Genomic DNA, 22,326 nt, shown 5'->3' with positions numbered 1-22,326 from the left:
ATACTTACAGATATTGATGAGGTCCCCTCCCAGTTGTCCCTTCCCAAGGCTGAACAGATCCAGCTCCCTCAGTCTTCCCTCGTAACAGACATGCTCCGGCCCCTTAATTATCTCTGTTGCCCTCCACTGGGTCTGCTCCAGGAGCTCCATGTCTCTCTTGTACTGAGGAGCCCAAAACTGGACCCAGCACTCCAGATGCGGCCTCACCAGTGCTGAACAGCGGGGCAGGATCACCTCCCCCGACGTGCTGGCAACGCTCTTCCTACTGCAGCCCAGGTATCATCGGCGTTCTTGGCCACAAAGGCCACTGCCTGCCCATGGCTCAGGGACGCTTACGTTCCTCGTGTTCCCAGAGGAGAGATGGACCTGCTGCCTGCCGGCTCTAGGCGGCTGTTGAGGGAGCTTCACATATATCTCGCCGAGGTCCGTCGCCGGGACGGAGGCCGGGGTCCCCTCAGGCCGCCGGACCCCGCTCCCACGGGCCTGGGGGCTTCAACAGCCGTGGGGGGCAGAGAAGCCGGAAGCACGCCCGCGACGTGCTGGCCCCTGGGAGTTGTAGTGCGGCGGCCTGCAACGACCTGTAGTGCCCTTGCCGGCAGCGTCCCCCAGGGGAACTACAACTCCCGTTGTGCTCTGCGCGCGTGGGTGGGGGGACACCGGGCCCGCCCGCCTCACCTCCCCGCCCTCACGGCCGCGCGGAGCGAGGCAGCGGCGCGTGCGCGGTGGCGTGAGCTCGCGCCGCTCCCCGCCCGTCCCTGCGAGCGCCGGGCGGCGGCGGGATGGGGCGCGAGGCGGGGCGTGCCCGCCGCGCCTGAGGCCGAGGCGGAGCCGCTGCGCGGCCGAGCGGGACCCCCCAACGGTCAGTGCGGGGCGCCGGGGGCGGGCGGTCCGGCCCGACACCCCGGTGAGGGCCGCGGGGCCGTTCCGGGTCCGGGTAGGCGGGCGGGGGCGGAGGAAGGGGGGGGGGGGGGGGCGCACAACTGGCGGCGCGAGCCGCCACCGCCCCGCGGCGCGAGCGGCTGCCGGGTGGGGGAGGGGCCGGCGCGGGCTGCTCGTGCGAGAGCGAGGGGCGGGGCCTCGGGAGGCTCCGCCCATTTTCCCTCGGGTCGCCTCTCGCCCTCCCTCCTTTGCCTTCCCTGCCTCCTTCCCTCCCTCTCTCCTCTCTTTCCTTGCTTTTCTCCTTCCCTTGCTTTCCGTTCCCCGCCAGTGTCCGGCCCCTGTGCGATACTTACGGGCCGTGCTGTCCCTCCTGCCCTTACGGGCACCTTGTGCGCTCTGTTTCCTTGGGGGTTTGCTCCCTTTGGGTCGTGCGGGGTTCGCTGCAGCTCAGTCTGGGCTCTTTGCAAGGTCGTTTTTAGTTGGGAGAGGGAGGGGAGGTTGTGGGGAGGGAGAGGTCAGGGATTTATATTCTTTTGCCTTCACCTAGAGGTCTCATCTTAACACAGTAAAAGAAAATTTACTGTTATTGTAATTTTTCTGCATCTAGCAGGTTCTATGGATGTCATGTTTCCTACCTGATAATATGGTTTAGAAAGTGTGTGTTAGTGTTCATCATAGAATCACAGAATGGTTTGGAAGGGGCCTCAGAGACCATCTACTTCCAACCCTTCTGCCATGAGCAGGGACACCTTTCACTAGACCAGGTTGCTCTGAGCCCCATCCCAGACGGCCTTGAATGCTTCCAAGGATATCTTAGTGGGTGATGCATGAGCAAATACATCTTATTTTTAAGTGCTAACATGTTTAAATGAGTGACAAAGATAATGCCAGCAATCCACACTGAAACTATCTGTTCATGAGAATGAGAATGGTGTGGTTTGGATTTACTCCACCCCAGTGTCCCTGAGGTTAATGATAATTGTTGATAGAAAATAATAATTTCTAAAACCCCAGGCTAAGGCCTTTTTGCCAGTTGCATAAACCAGGGTGATTTGTGCAAGTCCCTTGTTTCAGCACAGGAAAAGAGCCCTAACTGTGCCCTTACACAGGTTTCTGATCTGGAGACAGCTTGAAGTGCTTGCCATGAGTGCTCTGCACTGCCATAGCCCACCCACCCTTTCAGGGGCGGTGTTAAGGTTTTGTTGGATATGATGCAGGATGGTAATGCATGTAAATTTATTAATGAGCTTACAGGGGAATGGCAGGGGGATCCCTTAGATTTGGGGTTTGATGTTACTTGAGGTAACATCAAACTTTGGGGTTTGATGTAACTTGAGGTGCCGCATACAGCTCGTGGTGGATGGTGCTGTGCTTCAGTTCATTTCAGCTCAGTCTGGGAATAATCCCTACGGTCGGTGTGACAAGCTCTTGGGGGGCTCTTTTCTACAGAGAAATAAACAAGAAATAAACAGAAATTTTAAAAAGCCCTTCCAAACTGTTGTATTTTTGAGCATTTAGTACTTCTAAGTGTGTGAAATTAATTAACCCTTTTGCTATAATGTTCTAGCTAACTACAAGAATAGAATGTCTAGTTTGTTGAAGTAGGGAACTTTACATTCCCAGTCCTACAGATCTCATTTCTAGGTTGGAGATAATAAATTTACTTTAGTCTTCCCACATCTGAAATGTAACATGGGAATAGCTGCCTTCAAATCTTAATACTCCACGTGCAACTTCTGCATTGTTGTGTCTTAGTTCAGGTGTGTTCAGGGGTAGGAGGGCATATTTTGTACTTTGGATTGGTGGGGCTTTTCCCCAGAGTAAGGATTTCACAGTGAAATCACTGGTGTGATTGTAGTTATGTGGGGAAGAAAGTTCTTTTTCTGTAGGGCAGATTATTTCCATTTCTATATGTCTGCACTGGAATAAATTGTCCTGGAATTGCCATAACTGCGTTCCTGCTTCAGAACTGCACGGCTCGGTTCTGCAGATGTGCTTAAAGCAAAGCTGACATGCACAAGCCCTGCATCTGACTCTTTAGGGTTCTCATCTCCACTGCTCCCTTCAGGCACTCTTCCCAGTGAGTTTTAGCTGTATTTTCTTGCAGAAAAGGTTTGCATATTTCCTGAGTAAACACTGCTGTTTCCTATGGGCAGTTCTTAGACTAATATGGAAGATGCTGCTGTTCAGCAATAAATATCACCAAATGCTAATTTACTTTCCTTGGGTAGAGCTTGGTATCATGTAGCTAGCCCCAAAATGTCATAATATAGGATGATATTTACCTTCAGTTTATAGGAGTGTAGTGTAGCATAATCTATCAAGCTTGTCTCTGAACTAATGTATCTGATTATGTGGAATCACTGAATGTTTTGCTACCCTTACCACTAGTCATGGTTTGCTATGTGCATGGTGTGCTATCCTTCATCAACTCCTCCTGCTGTTCCTCAGAGCCTCATGGAGGGTAGTTTTCAAATTGTTGCTCAAATAAAAACAAAAAAAAAAGTATATCAAATGGGCCCAGAGCTGGGCTGGAAGTACCTTATGGAGTAGGAAGTTTTGCTTAGGCTGCACCCCCAGAGGTGGAGGTGTTGGGGGGTGACTGCTGTCCAGATGAGGTTCACATCTTCTGCTTGCCATGGCCAAAACCAGAAGGGTAAGGATGCAGGCTGAGTTTAGAAAAAGGAAGGGTGTGACTCCATTCCTGTCCATACTTACCCTTCTCATCCCAACCATCCCTCGCCATTTGGGCTTGACATCAGGGAATACAAACTCGCTTGAAGGTGTGGGGGTACAGCAGAGTGAAACAGACTTTGATGGTGGCAGCAACAGCAAGTTTGCAAAGCTGAATAGCAGCAGAGATGCAGTGCTCCCTGATTGCAGTTTGTCTTTAGGCTGCAGTAAAAACTGGGGAATGGCAGCTTCCTTGGGGCAGCTGCTGGGAAGTGGAGGATTTATGTGGTATTACCCAAGGAAGGAGTGGTGATCCAGTAAGTTGGCTCACACAGTAAGTTGGCTCAGATATGTCCAAGGAGTTTCTAGTTCATTCTGTCCTGTTACTAGTGGATAATGTACTAGGAAACATTTATTTAGGTTTCATCAGTAAAGTGCTGTGACAATTTTGAACTAGTAGGGAAGAATTTGTGAAAAAGATAAATATCAGGTACAGTGACTTCAGTGGATAATAGGAAGGTAAAAACAACATTTAATACCTGAACAAAGTATGTCTGACCAAAAATATTTGGAATGTGTAATAGGGTCCTTAGTGTTTCTTATTATTAATGATAATTTATTATTATCATTAAAAAAGCACAGAAAGCATCTCTTTTTCTAATCTAATGATGAATTCCACGTATTCATCAGAGATCTGCAAATTCAAAGCCATGAGATCACAGCATTTAGAGCAATCAGTTCACTACCCACAAGCAGTATTTCCTTTGATAACTAATTAAGGTGTGTTTAAATAGAGAACATGATTTGGTATTTTTTTCCTTGTCTAGCTCCTGTGATGCTCAGTAAATAAAAGTACAGATAATGAAGATGTCCTAGTTTCTTGCAGAAGCAGCTTGGTGTAGGATCCTGACTAAGAAATAGCAACTAATTATTTACTAAACACATAATTTTATAATAATAATGAAAAAGTGCTTGCCAGATGCTAAAACAGTAATAATATAAATCAGTACGTACAGTGAATTGTTAATGTGTATTAATAGTAATGTTATATTTAGCAGAGTCTAAAAACATATTTATAGAGGAAATGTTGTATTTTAAATTAGCAAATTTAGTATTGGAATAGGAAATAGTGCAGAATAAAATAGTGCAACTATTCTGATATAATACTAATAATTGAAGAATGTGATGTAAGTCACTTCATCTATCCTGGTGTGCCCTTAATTGTTAATAGCTTGCTGTCTATCCATTTGTTATAAGTGCTAGGGAGGTATGCAGGAATACAGACCTTATGCAATCAATGCAAAGAGAAAATTTCTTTAAAAGAAGGCAGATGATCCTTGGTGGTGCCCATTAATGTATGATATGAGCTTGTAGGTGATCCCTGCCTTGCCTGTGCTCCCTGGAGGAAGCAGGGCATGGTTCACGATCGGTGCCAGCTGCAGCGCGACAGGAGCCAGCGCTGGGGCAGGGCCTGTGCAGGTGCACAGATCCCTACTTTGTCATAGGGATAGGCCCCCCTTCAGGGCAGTGGAAGGGTCAGCTGCCCAAACAGGTTCCTCATATCCACTCTGCCATCTTTATTCTCTTTCTCACCCACAAGGCACAGAGCTTTTTTAGGCTGGCTATTCTGGTCTCTGGAGGCACACAAGGAAAGCAGGGGATGAGTGATGGCTGTTTGCATGAGGTGGGAAGGGCCAGATGGTTGCTGGAGAGGAAGAAAGAGGAGCGAGTGCTGGGTAGTAAGGTTTGACATTCCATATCAGAATGCAGGTTTGGACCAAACTGAAATTTATTTTAAGGAGAATAAATTTAGTTTCGTGTTCGTTGCTTTGTACATTTCTTAGCAGTGACTAATTCTTGAGTCAATTCCAATAGTTATGTATAGATAAAATGTATTTTTGTACATTTTCATCTTCTCTAGTATGAAAATTTCCCAGGTTTCTGTTATCTAGGTGAAGGCAGCTCATAAAACCTGTGAAACAGGTTTTCTTCCTGTTTCTCAGTTCAGTAGGATCTCTGGGCTTTTCCTGTCACTAAAGGACAAGACATCTGGCAGAAAGGAGCTCTTGGAACTGATCATAGAACTCTACTACCAGAGCTTGAAGAATGATTTTTGAAAACACAATATATGATGATAATTCTTAACTTGACACTAGTAGAAAAAGGATATCACAGTGGCAAAAATTGCAGCTTCTCTTTCTCATAAAAAAATAAGTTAGAAAATTCCAAGGGTATTACTTCTCTTTAAAATCATATCTAACTTGTAAAATAGGACTTACACCTATTTTACTTACACCTATGAGCTTGAAGCTATAATTTAATGTTTATCCTCTAATGGCTTTTGTGAAGTTTAACATTTATCTTACCCTGGTGATGAAGCTTGTTGCTACTTTAACATTTCTAGCCTGCCCTGTTGTGTTTTGTAAATACAAGGATCAGCAGTCAGGTGCAGAATTTTTCTGGATGTTGCCATGAAAATAAATTTTCAGTGAGTTTTATTAGCATTAATTAAATTGAGTGCTGAATGTAGATTCTAGTGCTAAACATGCCAGCAATTAAACTCTCTCATTTCATGCTAGTAGTAGTGGTTTTCTACCATGAATACTCTGGAAGTTCATAATTCTCTGGTATTGTTTTCCTATATCCAGTATACTGCTTTCACATACTTAATGCTGAGTGTGTTAATGTAGTGTATAATTACTGATAAAAGGTAATTAAGTTGACAGATATTTTACTGTATTTGTACTGCTCCAGTAGATTTTAATACTGTGAACCAAATGCTGTATATAAAAGTGTAATGCTAAACTGTAAAGAACCCAAAATACCTTTTGTTTTTTAACTGGATTCAAAGAAAAGAGTAATTTCCTTTTCTGCATTTCAGTTGTGGGGGCTTTAAAGGAGATACCATTCCTTTAAGATAGCCTAAGGAGCTTTTTATATTTTATGGGACATTTTAATTGATTGAATGGACTAAAACCTTGGGGGCAAAAATACCAAGTGATTGAACAGATTTACCCAGAAACTCTTTGGATTATTTCAGTCCAGTGGTTTCAGCTTTTCTTGTTCTTTAGATGTTTTAATCTTGACAAATTCTCTAGGTTTTCTACATGCTGGCCACTTGTTAATTCTAGATGCAGAGATCTTTCACAGGTCATGCTTCTAAAGTTTTCATTCTGAAATTTGGGGTTGCAGTTCTCCAAAATTCATGCAGTTTGCACCACTGGGGAGCAGATGCCTTTTAAGCAGACAGGTTTTGAAACATGGTTGGAGGAAACAAATTTCAACTTTCCAGCTGAAAGAGGAAGTGATGAACCTGTGGAGTTCTTTGCTGCTATAGTATATTAGTGGGATTGATATACTAGGATGTATATTTAAATACATCTTCCTTCACAAAGATAAATAAGAACTGATTTTCTGGCAATGGCTTTCAAAATGTACCTTTGAATATGCCAGAACCTGTATACAACCCCAAAAAGCAGTGGAGAAGGCACATCAGTTTTACCTATGTCATTAATTTTGTGTGCTGCAATTTTATGATATTTTATTTGGTCTATGATCAAATTTCTTTGCAGTTTTCTGTGCTTCTTTTGGTTGCTCATTTTTGATAAATCCTTTAGTAAGTAAGGTTTTAATGTTACTTCAGTCAAACTGCAAACACATCTAAAAACACATCATACACAAGCATGTAAAAGAAGTTTGCAGTTGGTATGTATCATTAGAACAGTCAGTTTTGGTGAATATTTTGACAGGTAGGTTTATTACATTTGGTGGGTTTTCATACTTATGTGCAAGGATTTCACCACTCTTAAAATTGCCTTACACTGATGGAGGCAGTTTATCTTCTTTTGAGGGAGGGATAGGACAGAGGCCATCTTTGGTCTTAGTATTTTCAGGCTTCCATTAAACTATCTGCTCTAATTTTAATTAAAGCAGCATGACTTATGTTTAGACAAGGCAACACAACAGATTTAGAAAGGCAATCAGATCTTCTTTGGTCCTGTGCTATCAAATACCAAACCTTTCCTCCATCTCTGAAGCATACAGTATTTTTAGTGTTGTATTTGTGTTATTATTCAGTTAATTTTTATTATTTTGGACTAGTAGGTTGAAAACATCAATCAGTGAATTTCTTAAGGTATGGGAGGTTTTTTGTGGTATTGTCAAGATGTAGGATTGCTGAAAATTTCTGCAGTAGATGCTACAGGCTGAGCTAAATGAAGCCTGTTTTAGAAAGTATATGTGAATTTAATTTTAAATTCTAAGGATATTTATACATTTTTCTAGAAGGCAGGTGTTTCATGTAAGTTTTCTTCTAAGGCTGACTAAATTGGCATAGAAGATAAGGCAAATAGTGTGAACTTGTGGGTCTTGCTGCTGTCCCAGTAACTGGCACTTTAATGGATGGCAGATTCCTGCTTTCCCTGCAGAGACCAACAGCTGCCCCATGGTGGGGTGGGTGGTGCCACACCTTGCCTTACATGTATTTCTGAATGCTTTCTGTGTTCACATGCGTGACATTTTGCAACATCTCAGCCCTGGAGGTGATGATGTTAATCATAATTAATAATCTGCTGAGCTTGTAAATATTTAAATTGACTTGCCCCTTGGGTATTGAGTGAATCTGGGGCAGACATGGAAAGCAGAACTTGTTAATCCCATCTCTACGTATGGTACTGAAAAAAATAACTAAAAATTCAGAAATTTGCTGAAAGGCTAAATCCTTCATGTGGTGTTAATGAAGAGCTGTCACTGGCATTAATGGAAATATGTCTGGGAAGAAGAGATGGTATAGCCCTACTCTTGTATGGAAAGGTAACATACCATGCTAAATTTTTCTTTTTTTTTTAATATATCATGAGTTTGAAAGACATTGACATCTATTCCCACAGGTTCCTGCTGCAGACATAACATGGATCAGCAAAACAATTATTTTGTTGGCATGTCTCAAAACAGATCTCAAAATAAAACAAGCTACATCAGAAAAAAACCTTTTGGTGGGTAGAACTGCATCTACAATAATGCTGTGCTAAAAACTGCTGTGCTGGGAGCACAGAAATGTTACACATCAATCCATTATTGTTAAGTTGGGAAAACATTTGTGTGCAGCCCAGTCTGTGCTTGATTCTACTCAAATTGGACTTAATAAAGCAACCAGTGAAGGCTGATTTTCAGGTGAATAGCCACTGATGTTAGCTTGATAATAAACAGGGCTTTTAAGCCAAAAACAAAGGTGATAGACATAGATATCAAATAATCACTAAGAATAATCAGCTGATAGAAACAGTTATTAAATAATCACTAAAAATAAACTGTTTCTGGATCAAAGTCTTCTTTTACTTTTCCTTTCTGCTGTTATGGTAGAATGGGTTTTATCTCAACCACCATAGTTCCATTTAATATTCACTAGAAGCTGAACATGTTTTGCTATTGTTGCACTGGAACATGCAGGGTTTTAAACATGAAAAGAATCATACATGGAAATTTATAATCTATGTCCTGTATCACACTATGAAGAGATCCAAGCAAAGCTGTTTTTTGCTTCCTCTTCTGCTACAGAGTTGTCAGTTCAAGTGACATCCTGTAATTGATAGATCTTTTCATCTATGCTCAATAGATGGTGGCAAAAATGCAATGTAAAGCATAAGAAAGTTAATTTTCACAGTTCAAGCCCTAAAGGTTTGTGTGTCATTAATATACTTTCAGAAATTGCTTCTTTCTGGGTATGATAAGGCCATAGAATTGAATATTCTTTGCCTTTGGTAAGGATTGTTTGTACTGCCCTCCCAGTTAAAGGATTATGAAGTGACTTCTGCAAAGTTAATGCTGTTTGAAAATTCTATGAATAAAATAACGATCACAATCCACCCAACTCAGTGAAGAAGCATGGTGCTTCTAATTGATTTTTTTTCTATATCCAGTCTGAAAGATGGTATTTGAATACTGGATTATAAAGCCCCGCAGTCGGGACTCAGCGTGCAGTTCTGCGTGCAGCACCACGCTCTGCCGTTCCCTCTGCGTGTGAAGCAGGTTTATGGAGTGTGCAAGGCTCTCTGTGGCTCTCTGTGTCTGGGGGTGGCAGCAGGTGCCTCTCGAAGGACAAACCAGCAGACACCCCAGTGCAGTGGTGTTGGCAGAGGGGCACACACCAGTCCTGCTTTCGCTGCAGTTGGTGCAGGTACAAAAGGTGATGGTGCTGCAGCAGCAGTGGCACCTGCCTGCACATGCCAGCTGAATGTGTTCCCAAGAGTGCCACAGAGCCTGAGCTCCACTGCTGCCAGGAGCCTCACAGTGCCTCTCCACTGCTGCTGTTGGATTTGCCAGGTGAATTGCTGCTGTTACAGGAAGGCCAGGGCATCACAGTGTGCATTTCTGGTGTGTGGGCATTCCCAGATTTGCTGCCACTGTTAAATCCAAAGCAAAGAGTCTTTGGTAATTGCTGTTTACCCTTGCCATTTCTAGTATTTTAGCATGTGTTAGCTAAGACACTTAAAAAAAAATCCCCACAAAACACAAAAATATAGTTTTTATAGGCCTAGTTGTTTTTTGCTGGGTGTTGGAACTGAGTGTGTAGAGCTCTGGCCTCTCTGGAAAACTAGATTCTGTTCTGTCTTGTTTGATCTGTCACGGGTAGTCTGCAGATGCTGTTGAAAGAACAGCAGAAGTGCTTAAAACTCCTGTAAAATACTTCATGCCAAATCTATTGGTTTTTCTTCTGCTTCATTTTGCATTTTTTACTCTGAATAGCACTTGCTTTTTAAACATCATTTGTAGTACATTCAGCTCGACCAGTCATGGGTTTAGGATGTTTGGTTTTTTCCCCTGACTCCACTGAATTGACAGCTGTTCTCAGGCTGGCTGCATTCAGGTACTGGAGTGTGACTGAGCAATGCTGTAATTTAAATCTCTGATCAGGGGAATTTGTCATTAAATAGATCCAGCCCAGGAACTGATTAAAGTATAACAATTAGTATTAATTTGCAAAATCATAATCTCTGTACAACTTGTTGCAGACCTTTGGGTACTAGACTGCTCTTTGAAGAACTTGTCAGAAAATGTGAATTGTAAGAAGACTTGGATACAGTTCCAAGGGCAGACAAAACCCATGGTGATACTGTTTATAGTGATTGTTAAGAAAGTAAACTGCACACCTTTTGTTGTATTTTCCTGCCTTCCTTTGTTAAGTATTGAAAGTAAAACTTTCTGTTCTCTTGGTGGTACAAGTGGGAATTTGGAGAGGTGGACAAGAGAGAAGGGGCGGGGTTGTCACACCAGGAATAATTCTAAAGCCAGTCTAAACAATAGTGGGTATTAGATATGTTGTACAGTGTGGCAGTTTTCAGAAGTATAGGAGGGTTCAATACAGTTGTAGTATTCAATTCAACTCTCAGCAATTAGCTCTTATCAAAAGCTACCATTTTTTAATTTGTGCTGAAAAGTTTTGTATCAGAGGCTGGTACTTCAATTTTATTTTTTTTTAAAAGCACTAACTACATTCCTCAAACTGTTTCTGAGAATTCAGCTAGCAAGAAAATATATTTTCTGTAATAACGAATATTTTCTAATGAATATTTTGCTAATCAGGCAAATCTTTTTAGTGCTATTTGTAATTTAGAGGGGGAACCTGTATTTGGCTGGAGAAGACCTCCCAGATTGCCTTGCTTATGTGTGGCCCATAATTTGCAGAAGTTTTAATGAGAACTGAGTGTGGGAGAAATAGAAGGTGGTGAGGGAAACCTGGGAAACAGCGAGCAGCCAAGAGGTGAGGTTAGATGAGACACTGGGTGTGGAGAACAGGAATGGTGAAACTGGGCTTGCACAGGTCCAGGCTGTGAACACCTGCTTGGTGAGGAAAAGATTGTGAGATAGACAAGGTGCAGTCCTGATTGTGGAGGAGCTGCACTGCAGGAAAGGGGACAAGGAAGCAAATGGAGATAATCTGGGGAAGAGTGTGACTAAACCACGAGTGAGAAACTAATGTACCAGGCTTGAGTGCTGTTACTGGAGGTATTGGATTACTTTGTGCTGACAAGACCACAAGGAACCAAGACCAGGATTTGCTGGGGTTAAAAACAGAGAATCCCAAACAGTGGAGTAGCACATTGCCAAGAAGTTTGGAGAATGAGAAATTATTCTCAGGGTGGGCAGTAGCAGTTGCAGTGCAGGTGGCTGATTAGTCAAGCAGAATTCTGGCCTGGGTGCAGTGCCTGTCTGCCTTGCGGTGCAGAATTTAGGCCTTCTGCTTGTTACTTGAGAAAGCTGCCATGCAAAGCAATTCAACAGCTTGTTAGCTGGACAGTTATTTGCAAGAATGCCTCTTAAATATTTGGTTGTGATCATAATGTAGTGCACTGCTTTGAAACTGCTTCCATGACCATTGGTTCAGCTGAGGAAAGATATGGGAGGACTTGCTCTGATATCCCTGAAGGATGGAATGAGCCACATGGTGGGGAGGGCAGGGGGAGCCACTTGTGGGGCATAGTTTGTGTACCCTCTGTGTAGGGCTTTGGTCGTTACCCTGTAACAAAGATCTGTGCCCAGACTTTCCTTGTAGACTACTTGCTTTGGAGAGGTAGTGGGATACCTGCCTCTTCTGGGAAGTGGGATGTTACAGTGAAATAGGAGTGTGACAGTATAGCCAGTGCTGGAGGCAGCACCATGGGACAGGGGCTTTTCCTAGGCAGCTCTGGTCCATCTCTTTCCAATGTGCTCTCTCCTGGAGCAGAGCATTCAACCATCCATCCCCTTCCAGGGATCCCGTTTTTGTTTTTTCCAAAATGTGTGTCTTGGAAGCAGCCTGTGAATTCCATCCTGATGGAGCTCTATAGAATTTTGTAGGCTAGGGGCTATAATACTGTTTTCCCTGAAGTGAACCAAAGTGGAAAGCATGTGCTTCCACATATCTGGAGATTTTATCTTCATGCAATTGCAAGACTTTATCATAATGGGATTGGAAACCTTCTTTTCGATATTTCTAAAATGTCTACGATATTATTAATTATTTATTTTAAGGCTGGCTCCCTACTGATTAGATTATTGAAGAGCTGGAATACCCTGAGTAACAAGGAGTATTCTGGATACAGCTGCATATTCTAAATGTGAGCTGGCTCCTCCAAGAGCCCACTCAGGTGTGGATGTGGTCTGTAGCTCCCTGGTTGTTGAGAGATAAGTAGTTTTGTCTGTTTGTATATCACTCCTGAGCTGGAATGGACTCTCAGAGCCGAACTTGAAATGCCTTGGATGGTGCTGTAGCTGCCAGACTTTATCCATCTACAGGTAAATGAGAGCCCACACAAAATCTACTTTTGTTACTTTTAGAGGTGATCCGATGCTGGCATTATTTGGAAAATGTACAGCTTGCTCCTGTGTGACTTCAAATGTATGATTGTACACCCTCCTTTGAAGTAAATTTTCCAACATTCTCATGGCATCACATATCCTGTAAACTAATCTGAGGTTGAGGAGCTGAATTCTGCTAAACAATTTGTATTTCATCCTTTTTATAAAAAAAATTCTGTGAAGTCCCTTCTTGATGCTTTAATTTTTGCCAGCTATGAAGAGTGCATGACTCACAAGGGAGTTACTTAATGCTGTGTTTGTGTGATTACTTGTGACTTGTGAAATTTTAAACTTGCTTTGCCTGTCTACATGAAGTACTTCCCTATTCCTTCTCCTTTCATGGCTGTGTTGCCTTATTAAAGAAAGGAAAAGGCACTGATTTTATACCTGGCCACTGCTTATTACATGAAAGACCGAAATGCTGCCATACAGTCAAATGTCAAGATTACATCAGAGGTCATCTAAGAAGTGTTCAAATGAAAACAGAGATTTGTATTAAGCTTTTCAGTATGTTATGAAAAATGCAGTAGATACAGAACTTAGATGTGATGCAGACCTTGTATAGTCTTGGTAAATAAATTCTAATTGGATCTTCTCATCTTATTCCAGAGTCTCAACAGTTATATGAGTACCACTCATGGTTTCTGAAGTGTTTTGACATACTTAGCCCACAAGTGATAGTTTTTATTCTTCTTGTGGTTGATTGCTTTCCAAAATGGAGATGTGTTTGTTACTAGTGTATTTTTGTCCAAAAATGGTGTGCTTCATTTCTGCAAGAATCAGGTCCTTCACACATATGCAAATATTTTGGACTGAAGGTCTGTGGTGATGAGTGAGGGAGTGCTGTGCTCTCTGTCTTGCTTTTGGATAATTATGGTGGAGCAGGTACTGGTAGCTGAGTGAATGTCCTCACTCTGCCTCCATCCTTTGATTAGTGACTTCTTGGGACTATTTTCAGTGTAACACCCAGGTATTCAGAAGGTGTCTGTTTGTGGCAAAATGGAATGACCAGAGGACACCCACTGTGCTTCAGATGTGGTCTTGCATAATACTTGTTGCAGAAAAAATCCACATCCTTCATTCCACCCAGAAGCTTTACAAAATAACATCTGTGCATGCAATCACCTGCTCTAATTTGCTTCTGCTGTTGCAATTGGTACAAAGCACAAAGTCACAGTACAGACTCCGTGCAAAACAGAAATAATGGAGCCTTCTGTACTGAATGAAAGAGCTGAATTTGGTCTTTCAGACTATGTTTCTTTTTAATGTGTTCATACCAACTTGGATGATACACTATTAAAATGAGATCTATTAAAGCTGGCTGTCATGTCTCTCTGTCTTCTCTTTTTTATGTTTTTTTTCCAAATCTCATCTTTACTTACTAAATATGCAGCTCAAACAGATTTTTTTGGGAAAGAATTTGGTTATTTTCAAAAATGAGACTTGAAAAACCACATTATTTTGCCTGTGCAGGCATCTTCCTTCCTTTCCCCAACCTACTTTCCTGTGCTTAATCTGTGGTCTAGAAAGATGGTGATGGCATGATAGAGGAGATTTTGTGTTAAAAACTTTCTTTCCATGTTTAAAGTCTCCTGTAATTTAGTCTTTCCTTGGATGGAGGAGACGTCACGATTCTGCCCATGTTCAGTGAAGGCTTCTACTTGACATTCAGTTATTCTGAAGGACTAACTCAGTGTTGAGCAGGAAGGTGGCTCAAGAAACTGCATTTTGGGAGTACTGAAAAAAGTAGCTAGGTCTGGGAAGGTGCCAGAACTGCGAGAAGCTCTCTGATCCTGTAATGTAGCAGCATTTGTGGCTCCTGTGGAAGGAGTCAAATGTCAAGTGAAGGAGAAGTGGTGGGAGTCAAGGAGCCTGCTGTTGGCAGGGAGGTAAGAAGGGCCTTCTTGTGGTACTGGGGAGAGACTGAGAGCCAGTGGGAGAAATGAGGACAAGGTGAAAAGATGAAGTAACAGAAAACAGCAGGAGAGAACATTCAGGAAGAAGTGGGGACTGGCAACTAATTGGTAGAAGAAACAGAGGAAGAAGGGAGAGAATTTTATCTGCAAGAAAGTGGTGTGCAGCAGGAAAGTAGGAACTGCCCAAATAAAAAACAAGATGAGGGGAAAGTTGGAAGCTGAGCTTGAGTCACAGAGACCAAAGCAGATGAAGATCAGATTGTCTGTGATACATTGAAGGTGAAACAGAGTGGTAAGTCAAGACAAGAGCTATGGGAGTACTGACACTTGGTGGTAAAGAAATCAAAGTTTTAAGTTATAAATACTAAGAAATAACTGAAATCTGAGGAGATGTAGCTCTGTGTGTGGTATGATAAAACAGAGGTGCCCAAAGACAGGGATTGCACTCCTGTCATGGTGGTTCTGCCACTTCTCTGTTTTTCATTGCTGGTGCTTGTTGAGCTTTTCCACAGGCCAGCTCAGCAGCAGAAGCCTGTTGGAGCAGCTAGGAACTTGAATCATCTCACTGCTGCAATTGGAGGCAGAGGAGAGTTAATGGGGGAGTAGTGTGACCTTCCTCATGTGGCAGCAGTGAGTTATTGAATCCCCTGCCACAGGAGAACTGCCCAGGTGAAGAGAAGCAGTTTGAGGGGAGGGACCTGCTGCAGAGGGGAGGCAGGACTGAAGCAGTAACAGATTGGGAAGAAAAAGTCTTGAGAGGGAGAAACTGGCAGAAGAGCAAGCCTGTTAGAAATGTTCCTTCTCAAAATGCCTAGAAAGTCCATGGTTTTTTCAGTCTTTTATTGCTGTCGGAAGAAAATGGTAAAAGCCAAAGGAAATGTAAAGATTTATATGGCAGTAGAACATTAGCATCCATTAGTAAAGTGGAAGAGGTTTTTTCAGTAAGCTTAAAAGCTCTCTTCTGCTGATAGGTCTTGATATAATTTGAGCATCATAAAATTTCTCCCTTATGTAAAGGCCTAGGCAATGTTACATATAGGAAAGTAATGCTTTCTTGAAGCTGTAAAATAAAAAAATAAGAAACATAAGTACTGTCTTAATTTATTGCACTTGCAAGTACACCTCATTGTCTTAATTTTTAGCCAGTGCCTCTGTTTTAGCTAGAATAAGGAATGAACAGTATTAAGTAAAGATTTCATTAATATTTTCTCATCATAATTCAGTGTCTTACTGTGCCCTATTCAAATTCTGATCTGAGTAACTGGTAATTTCCATAAGCATTGTGAGTGATCTCCTGTAGGGAGATACTGTTGCATACATACTCTAAAACTTCACTCTGATCTGCATACAGAGAGCTGAAAGATGAGATTTAAAAAAAAAAACTTACAATTCTAACCCCAAAAAAGTGAACAAATCACCCTCCCCAAAACCCACTTAGCTAGACTGATCTATAATTGTTAACGGGGCAGAAAGAACATGGGCAGAATACAACAGCATGTCGTATTTTTTCTGTATGCTACCAATCTGTAAATAAAAGCCCTGAAGTTGAGTGCTACTGCTGAAGAGTGTTGTGGGATGTGTCCTTTGTGACCATTTAGACACAAGGGATCAAATCCGGCCAAGTGGACTCCAGAGGTGCGGTGTCCCATACAGGATATCCATTCTGTGGTATTTCTGAAATTTATCTGTACTAGGAGGAGATTTTGCTTATGTGTTCCACTGCTGAGAATTTATGCATTGGCTTCCTTTAGCAATTTTTGTATAAACTTTTATTTGGCCATAGCTCCCAAGCAAACAATGTACCAGCATCTGGATGCAGATAACCTGATCCAGCCTGTTCAGAGGGGAAATTGTTGTATACCAGTAAAGCATAATCATTATTTTTTTACCTTCTTTAATTTGCAGCAGCATAATTAAAAGATGGATTTGCTTTAGCTGTATTTATTTTATTTTCCCCCTTATTGCAAGAGGCTAGGTGAGTTCTTATTTGCATCTATAAAATATGCTTGGGAAAGAAGAAAATGATTTTTGCCTTAAGGGCAGTGCTCACAAACACTCTGAGCTTCCAGGCAAATCTATTTCATGTCCAAAAAAGTTAAAGTTAGGAAACTAATTTGTAGTAAATACTACCAATCAGTATGCAAGCTGCCTATGAATTTTGTAAGAATTATTTCAACAGTTAAAATATTCAGATACTTAATATATATGTTTTATATATCATAGAGTAGAAATGACTAAAATGGCAGATCTCATGTTAATATGGCTCTGGAGTTAATGCACAAATTCTGCAAACACTGAGTTGAAGACCTGATGTTGTGTTACTCTGTCTTGGCAGAAGTTGGAGCTCTCGTTATAGAAGGTATTGCTGTTTATGATTTCAGGGTAAAGCTGTAAACCAAGTGTTCTGAAACCCATTGCTTAAAATTGTGTGGGTTCTCTTTTTGTTTTCTTCTGCTGCAGGTGTGATGGACAGGTAGCAGAAGATTTCAGTGTGCTATCTGGGTATCAGAATGACCGAGTGCTTCCTGCCTCCCACGAGCAGCCCCAGTGAACACCGGCGGGTAGAGCACAGCGGGGGACTCGCTCGTACTCCCAGCTCTGAAGAGATCAGTCCCACAAAATTCCCCGGGTTGTACCGCACCGGGGAGCCCTCGCCGCCTCACGACAGCTTGCATGAGCCTCCAGATATAGTGTCTGATGATGAAAAGGAGCATGGGAAGAAGAAAGGAAAATTTAAGAAAAAAGAAAAAAGAAGTGAGTAGACAACTTCTCTTTTTAGTTCAATGCTTTCAAGTTCTCTTTCCTTTTTTCTCTCTCAAAATTGCTAAGTATTCCCAGTGGGTTCTTTTTAAATGTGTTTCAGTGTGGAGGAAGTTAATTTAGTTTGCTACAAGCAGACTTTGTGGAGCACCTGTTTCTCTTGCAAAAAAACTCCACACCTTAATTTTCTTTTGTTGTGAGATACAGGTGCCAAGCATGTGCCCAGAATTACTAATAAATGCATTTATCCAAAACCTTTCATGATGCATTGGTAAATTCTGGCATGGAGTGGTTCTTCATGTTCTAAGTGGAGGTTTTCAAATGTGTTTCCAAATATATCCATTTTTAATCATAGCTGAGGTGCCAGCTAGAATAAAAGTGTATGTCTGATCTGAATTGTACACTTGTGCATTTGGAAGAAGCAGTTTCAACAACTGTAGCCCTTTTCCCATGTGTCTGCCTTCTTCTGTGTTTGCCTTATTCAGTGTACCATCCCACGTTTTCATGTGCACACTGCACCATTATTCGAGCAGTCATAAAATCTCTGTTGTTTTTTTTTCTCTAGTTGCTCAGTTTAGTCTGATCACGCAGTTTCCTCCCGCAGTGCCAAAGTATTATTGCAGAGGTCAAAAATGTGGAAACCAACACTGAGATCTGAATTTTCCAGAACTCACTGAGCAAAGGTTAGAAGAAGGTAAAGCTTTGACTACAGAATCCTTTGTCAGTGTATCAGTATCCAGAGTGGAAATTTCTTAAATGCTTACCCATCCTCCAAAACAACAGAACTATTACTTCCCACCTTTAGATTTGAGCAAAAAATTTTCAAAACATGAAATAGTTTTTATTCAAGAAAGTTTTTCTGCATATTCTGAAAGAACAAAGCACTTGGAAATACTAAGCTGATACTGAGCACTCTCAATACCAGAATGACTCTTCCTGTCCAAGTCTCTGAAACCTAAATACCACAGCCCAAGTGCTAGTACTTTGTGATATTTGTTTTAGCAAAATCTCAAAATGTCTGAATCTCTGATACAGTGTATCCTGCTGTTTCTTACATGTGGAATTTGGAAGATCAGAAACAGTGAGACAGTATTCTGTTAGAATTAATATGGGCACTATTTGTAATATGCATGCACATATTTAAATAATCACTCCTTAAGAATCTGCTGTCACTGCACTGCTTTTAATCAAACCAGTTTCCTGGTATGCAGGAATTGTTTCTACCACAGTTAAGAAGGGCTATGGCTATTTTAACTAAAAACTGTTTGCCTAAGGAATACTGTAACTCAAAGATGCATCCTCAAGTTTAAACCAACGGTTGAAACAGGTTTTTAGAAAAGTGATTCATTAGTGATTTTCTGTAATGTAAACCATATTGACCTAATACAGATTACTGGATTGGCATTGAAAATTTGGTATTGATTGGTCTAAATTCAGGCTAGCAGTAGTTCCTTTTTTACTGTCCAGCTTTCTGTTGAAGCTCTGTATTGCACACCTCTAAATCTGAAATGGGTAGATGCCAACATTTTTCATCGTATGGATCTCTTTGTGTGGAATTCAGGATGTCTCATGGTGATAGTGTAGCTGGAGTCTGTTGTTTAGGAGGAGAAATGCTGCTTCAGCAAATTCACACGGGTCTGTGCACATTGGCACTGCAACTGTTTTTTTCCACAAGAGATTGCAACACATTTTATAGCGGATTTTATAGCTGATGTAAAGCAATCTCTGTTACTTAAAAGAACCTTTAAAGGTATGAAAAAGTCCTCAAAGAACACAAAAATGTAAAAAATGGGAGGAACAAAATAATATCTTGCAGCACTAATGTAAAGGGCATTCAGCATTTCTTGGCCCTAATATATGTCTGTCATATAATTGCCAGTCAGATAGAAGAGTAATTTACATACCATGCTTTCAGTACATCTCATACACTACAAAAATAATCAATATTGTAAATATACCCTCAACATAGACTTTAACTGTCTAAATTGCAAGTGTACTGTACAGTTGCTTATCATGGTAGATTTTAAGATTTTTCCTTCCAGATTTGGCCTTTGTTATTCCTCCCATCCTTTCGGTTCTTCATTTTATTTCACCTTTTTAATTTTGTTGTATGTCTTCAGATTGTTTCTTTTCATTTTTTCTGGCTACCTGCCTTGGTTTTGAGTAGTGCACAACCTGCCATGATGATGCTGTTTGGGATATAAACAAATATAACTGAACGTGTCAGTGAAAAAAATTGAACATTACATTATGACAGAGTGAGTGTTTATTGAACTTGCAATATTAGTGAATTAATGACAAAGTCATTCTAACACCTGAAACTCTATCTAAGTTTAATCCCACAAAATCTTGAGCTATTTTAGTGATACTCTAAATGTAAACTTCAGAAGTGCTTGAAGAGCAGCAGGGAAGGTTAAATACCCCAAAGTTACTCAGTTTGGTTTTTCAGGTAAATAATTTCTGCAAGAGTAATGTATTCTTAGCTTCATTATTATCACCTATATAAAAAAGCATTTTTGTGTGCTAGCAAAATACCCTTTTCCATATTTTTGTATATAGATATAGTTATTTAATGATTTGAATTTTTCATGTTAGTGTCAGTAACCTAATGATACACAGCAATTATTCTGGGAGAAAAGTGCTAAAAATGTTTTGGAGGTAATAGAAAATTCAATTTAATATTGTTTTTTATGTGGAATGTTGGCTACTGGAGAAATGTTTCAGCCACTAATTTTTAGTCTCCCCTCTCTTTTGATAGACTGGGTGTTGGTTGGCTGTAGAGCGAGTTAGATTAGGAGACTTACTAGGGATTAAAAGGAATTTTCTTTTTACTGGCATAGTTTTAAATCACATCTGTTCCCTGACTCAAACAGAACTTGTCCTGTAACAGCAGGAGAGCAAAAATGGATCTGTGTTAAGCAGCAATGGATTATGTGAAACAGCAACCACTGTAATTGATTTTTGAAAATGTTTAACCACCTGTCACTAATCACATGTTGATAAAGCCATAAAATATGCAGTTTCTTGCAGAAGACAAATGTTATGGTAAAATACCTCTGAAGAAGCTCTTCTTCCCATTAGAATTTCTGTAGATAAAGAGTCTGTATGGAGTAGATCTTACTCTGCTTATTCATTTACTTCTGAAGATTGATGCTGATGGGCAGAATGCGTTCAATATACAGCTAGGATTTTTTTTTGTTTACAAGAATCTGGATTTTCTTTGTACAATTCCAAGAAAATGGAGAATTATTAGAATTGTACTAAACTGTCATGTGAAAGGTTAGTAGGATCATTGATATGAACTCTTCTGAAAATTTCAGAGAATATTTTTGAAAGACAGATCCTTGATGTGTTGGACAGGGCTCCTCTGTGTTCCTTTGGAATGTAGATGAAGACTAAAACCAAACCACTGCTATTGCAAACAAAACATTTTTACTGTCCAGTGTGTGGAGAAGCTCTGAATACAGTTTTCAGATCTACAGACTAAAAGGTTATTAGAATTTTCTACACCTGATAAAGATTAGAGGCTCTTCATATCAGGATTTATCTTTGGGATAAATAGGGTGTGTTGCTGCATCCTGTTCTGCTGACAAATCACTGTATATTTCTATGTACCACTGTGTGTTTATCTAGCAAAGCACCATTTGCAGATAAAGGTCTGCCTTTCAATGCCAGTGATTATTTTAAATCAAAATAAAGTAAGACAAATTTCTTATTTCAGCTTCATTTGCTCTGCTGGCACGGTGCTGCAGAGTAATTAGCATGCAGAATTTGTTTGGGAGTGTTGTGCTGACATCAGTGAATCAAGTGAATATTAAAGACAAACTGATCTAATTGAAAGTTGGATAGTGAGTGTTGGTAGTGTCTGTAAGGTAGAAGTTTCTGTTGATAATAAAAATAGAACCCATCTATTCAAGCTCATTGTGCATTTGTGTGTTTTAGTTTTACTTAGAAATGCTGTACTTAGAAATGCTGTACAATCTGATGACAGTCTCTCTGACAAACTGGCATTAGGTAACTCATGCTTGCACTGCACTTCAGTCATATTTGACCTACTAATTCTTTCATATGTAAAAGCCATCCATGTTTTCTTTCAATTAATTAATTACAGATGCTGCAGATTTCCCTGGGGAGCCAAATCAGCTGTAGAGTTGTAATTTACTTTAAAAAATCCCATCAGAGACCCAATGAACAAAATGTCTCTTGCAGTAGGTTTGATAAGTGGTAGTTCTGAATAATGCCACCCTTGGAGTTAACAATAAATACTACAGCATGACTTTAGTGCTTTGTTATGAGAACACAGAAGTATTCCCAAGTATGCAGACTGATAGAGACATTGGACTTGCTGCATGACAAAGATTATAAGCCTGTAAACTAGATTTTTCCAGAATAACACTGGAATTTATTGTTGTTGCTGTTGTTAATAATAATAATAATAATAATAATAATAATAATAATAATAATAATAATAATAATAATAATAATAATAATAATAATAATAATGGGTTTTTATAATTCTCAGTAAGATAAGGGAACTTCAAGCATTACATTACATGTAATGTAACTTGAAGCATTGCATTTAAAATAACTGCAATGAAGGCATGCTCGTGGAAGGAAGGTCTAACAAAAGGAACTGGCAGATTATGCTGTGTCATTGTGCTGGTGAAATTGGAGTATTTATTACATTAGTACTGTTCTCATTTAGATGGAGGAAAATGTCAGTGGCATAGAGCAGAGTGATGGGAAAATGGGGACTATTAGT

The 22,326-nt window shown here is 40.6% G+C and overlaps 1 protein-coding gene across 6 annotated transcripts in view; it reads left to right on the top strand.

The window, feature by feature from the left end:
- Positions 1–721: 721 nt before the first annotated feature.
- RALBP1 (ralA binding protein 1) overlaps positions 722–22,326 on the top strand; it is a 32,851-nt gene continuing 11,246 nt past the window's right edge. The window contains exons 1-2 of one of the 6 annotated variants that reach the window (XM_059470419.1): positions 722–859; positions 17,265–17,558. In XM_059470419.1, the coding sequence (XP_059326402.1) occupies positions 17,315–17,558 (244 nt within the window). In that variant the 5' untranslated portion in view covers positions 722–859; positions 17,265–17,314. The other 5 variants (XM_059470436.1, XM_059470427.1, XM_059470445.1 and 2 more) reach the window with 5 other exon arrangements.

This window comes from Ammospiza nelsoni, chromosome 1, assembly GCF_027579445.1.
Source record: "Ammospiza nelsoni isolate bAmmNel1 chromosome 1, bAmmNel1.pri, whole genome shotgun sequence".
Taxonomy (NCBI): domain Eukaryota; kingdom Metazoa; phylum Chordata; class Aves; order Passeriformes; family Passerellidae; genus Ammospiza; species Ammospiza nelsoni.
This window is presented reverse-complemented; position numbering and strand designations above follow the sequence as displayed.